Source organism: Chionomys nivalis, chromosome 2 (genome assembly GCF_950005125.1).
Source record: "Chionomys nivalis chromosome 2, mChiNiv1.1, whole genome shotgun sequence".
Taxonomy (NCBI): domain Eukaryota; kingdom Metazoa; phylum Chordata; class Mammalia; order Rodentia; family Cricetidae; genus Chionomys; species Chionomys nivalis.
Window position 1 is genome coordinate 46,201,352 of NC_080087.1, and position 3,599 is coordinate 46,204,950.

The following is a 3,599-nucleotide window of genomic DNA, read 5'->3' on the forward strand; positions in this document are numbered from 1 at the left end:
AGAGAACCTAGACAACAATGAAGACCCTAAGAGAGACATGCAAGGATCTAATCTACAAGGGTAGTAGAAAAAGGCAAGATCTCCTGAGTAAATTGGAAGCATGGGGACCTTGGGAGAGGATTGAAGGGGAGGAAGGGGAGAAGCAGGGAGGGGAGCAGAGAAAAATGTGGAGTGCAACAAAAATCAATACAAAATATTAAAAAAAATTTTAAAAAACCTAAAATGGAGGGCACACCTGTGACTATTTTCTTGCTTAAATTGAGATTTTCTTCCAATATTAACTTGAAGGTTGAAAATACAAATACTTAATCTGGAACTTGATCCCTGAATACACACACCTTTAATCCAGATCTCAAGGCTGGAAGACACACCCTAAACTTGGCCACACCCTCCCCAATAGTATATAAAAAGCCCTGGAAGAAGGAAGGTGTTTCCCTTTGCCGATTGCCCTCACATTGGAGCAAGTCCATCCCTTCACTGGCAGTAGAGAATAGTCTGAAATTCCAACATAGACTGAAGAATAGCCAACACGTCAGACCTCCTGGACTGAGTTGAAGAGGAAAAACTCCTGTTCTTTGGATCCAAAGAAGTAAACCTTCACACTTCCAGGAGCAGATATGTCAGGGGACCTGGCAGCTGACAGCAGAGGCTGCACAGAGATCACAGTCGAAAAATTCTCCTTCAGATGGACCATCAGCAACTTCTCTTTTTGCTTGGACGGAATCTTGGGGAAAGTCATTAAAAGTTCCACTTTCTCATCAGGAGCCAATGACAAACAGAAATGGTATTTGAAAGTGCACCTAAATGGGATGGATGAAGAAAGCAGAGGTTACCTGTCACTTTTGCTAGTGCTATGCAGCTCTCCAACCGTCCCGGTATGGGCAAAGTTCCAGTTTTGGATCTTAAATGCCAATGGAGAGAAATCCCATATCACGAACAGTCCAAGAGTTTTGCGTTTCAGGCAAAACCAATACTGTGGTTTTAAAAAGTTCATCCTTCGAGATGTCCTTTTGTCCCTGACACATTTGCTTCTCCCGGATGACAACCTCACACTCTTCTGTGAGGTGAGCATGATTCAGGACTACATCAGCACCTCTGAACAGAACACGCAGCCAAGGATTACAATTCCAAGGTGCACACTGGTCGATGAGCTAGGAAGGCTGTGGGAAAATTCCCGCTTCACAGACTGCTGCCTGGTGGTAGCCGGCCAGGAATTTCAGGCTCACAAGGCGATCTTAGCTGCTCGCTCTCCAGTTTTCAGAGCCATGTTTAAAGATGACACGCAGGAGAACAAAAAGAATCGCATTGAGATTCATGACCTGGAACCTCAAGTCTTCAAGACAATGATGGGCTTCATTTACACAGGGAAGGCGCCCGACCTCCACAGCAAGGCAGATGCTGTGCTGGCAGCTGCTGACAAGTATGGCCTGGAACATTTGAAGGTCATGTGCGAGAGGGCCCTCTGCAGGGACCTCTCTGTGGAGAATGCTGCCCACACTCTCATCGTGGCTGACCGCCACAGTGCAGTGCACTTGAAAACTCAGGCACTGGATTTCATTACAGCTCATGCTTCCGAGGTCTCTGAGACCTCAAACTGGAAAACAGTGGTCAACTCCTTTCCCCATTTGCTGGCTGAACTATATGGCTCCCTGGCTTCTGCACCTGGTCTTTGCCTGGAGCCCCCTCTCAAACGCCTGAAGCGATCTCAAGACCTTGTCAGCTGAGACTTACCTGTGTCTTCCAGAAGCAGCAGTCAGTATTGTTACTAATGACACCTGTGTAGACAATGGGCCCGGGGTGCATTTACAGTGAATGTGGAAACATACAGCTGGTAGGTCTGGCTTTAATTCATCTGTAAATGAGTTGAATGGCAGGGAGGGGGAGGAGCAGCACTGGACTCTGGTTTAATTTTTGTCCAATCAGATGGAAACTGGGATTTAGGGATTTGCTGATCCCATGCTCATCCCAGTAAGGTTTCTTTGTAGAAAACTGTCTGGATTGTACTGAGCAGACCATCTATGATCAAAGGCTCAGGACAAAGGACAAAATAAACACGAATGTTTGCTTTCAAGAGAAGGAGAAAAGAAAGACATTTTCCTCTCCAAACCCAGCATGTGCAAATTGGAGAGATGATGACTCAGTTGACAAAGTAATTGTTAATTGTTGTTCCTGCTGAGGACCCTTGATCACTTCCCAGCACACGTGGGGGACTCTTCAACCATCTCTAACTGGGGATCCTGAGGACATGCAGTCCTGCTCTTGTCGCTATGGGCACAGCCATCTCTGTAGATAAATACTTTCCCAAATAAAATATAACATGAGTAAAATATTTTTTATAAAAGAAAATTGTTATTTTAAAAGTTATAGATCCATACAGAAACGAATGACAATAATCCCAGAAGCATTAATTCTTGACACTAGCTACTGAATCTAAAAAATGATGTACTTTGGTCATTTAGTTCTTTTCTGCTCTGCATCAAACTCTCTTGCTCGATGTGAGCCTTAATGATTTATACCTTTGTAATCATAGTAGCTTTTTCAACAGCATCAAAGCACTTGAAAGGACAGACCAAGTTTAGAGGTATTCAAGATACACACACACATGTGGGCATCACACAGGCACACATACATGAAATCCTGCCAAATATGTAGGACAGCTCTGTTGAATTTTTTTTTAAGAAGAGGTATGTTCAGTTACCTGACCACTATGCCAAAAGACAGAATTCAAGGCTTCACATAACAGAAAATACAAACATCGGATAATTAGAGAGTCTAATTACAGACAAGTTCAAGTCTGGTTTTTTTGGAAGTCTGTTTTTAAGGGGCCATAAAACCAGACTTGCTGAACATAATGGACAATGAGGACTACTGAGAACTCAAGAACAATGGCAATGGGTTTCTGATCCTACTGCACGTACTGGCTTTGTGGGAGCCTAGGCAGTTTGGATGCTCATCTTACTAGACCTTGATGGAGGTGGGTGGTCCTTGGACTTCCCACAGGGCAGGGAACCCGGATTACTCTTAGGGATGATGAGGGAGGGGGACTTGATGGGGGAGGGGGAGGGAAATGGGAGGTGGTGGCGGGGAGAAGGCAGAAATCTTTAATAAATAAATAAACAATAAAAAAAAAACACCAAACTCACAGGAAGAAGATAATTTAATTTCCAAAGCTGTAACGGTCTGCCCCTTTGCACCCTCCTTCTTTTGTTCTATTTGGCTGTACAGTTTTCTTTCCTGGTGTCCTTAATCTCTTTAAGTTGTTCTGAAGTTCATTCTCTTTATTGCATTAATTGCAGCTGGGCCTGGCTTTTGACTCTGGTCCCAGGCATTCAAACTCAAGTTCTCATGCTTGCATAGCCATCATTTTTATTCACTTAACCATCTCCCAATTCCCACTTGATGTATTGTTATTTGTTTTCCTCCACTCTCTACTTTGAAATGATAAAAGCTATTATAACCTGATTATAAAATGCAGCTGTGATTTGATTGATGATAATAGCACAAAGGAGCATAGGAAGAACAACGCCACATTGGTGCAGTTTCTTAATACCATTGAGAGTTATTTAGTGTTATAACTGGCAATATTGTTTTAACTTTCA

At 43.3% G+C, this 3,599-nt stretch overlaps 1 protein-coding gene across 1 annotated transcript; it reads left to right on the top strand.

Moving 5' to 3' along the window:
- Positions 1 to 617: 617 nt before the first annotated feature.
- LOC130867624 (speckle-type POZ protein-like) lies at positions 618 to 1,724 on the top strand. Its single transcript, XM_057759694.1, has one exon. It carries the CDS (start codon positions 618 to 620, stop codon positions 1,722 to 1,724), a length of 1,107 nt encoding a protein of 368 aa, XP_057615677.1.
- The last annotated feature ends 1,875 nt before the right edge of the window (positions 1,725 to 3,599 follow it).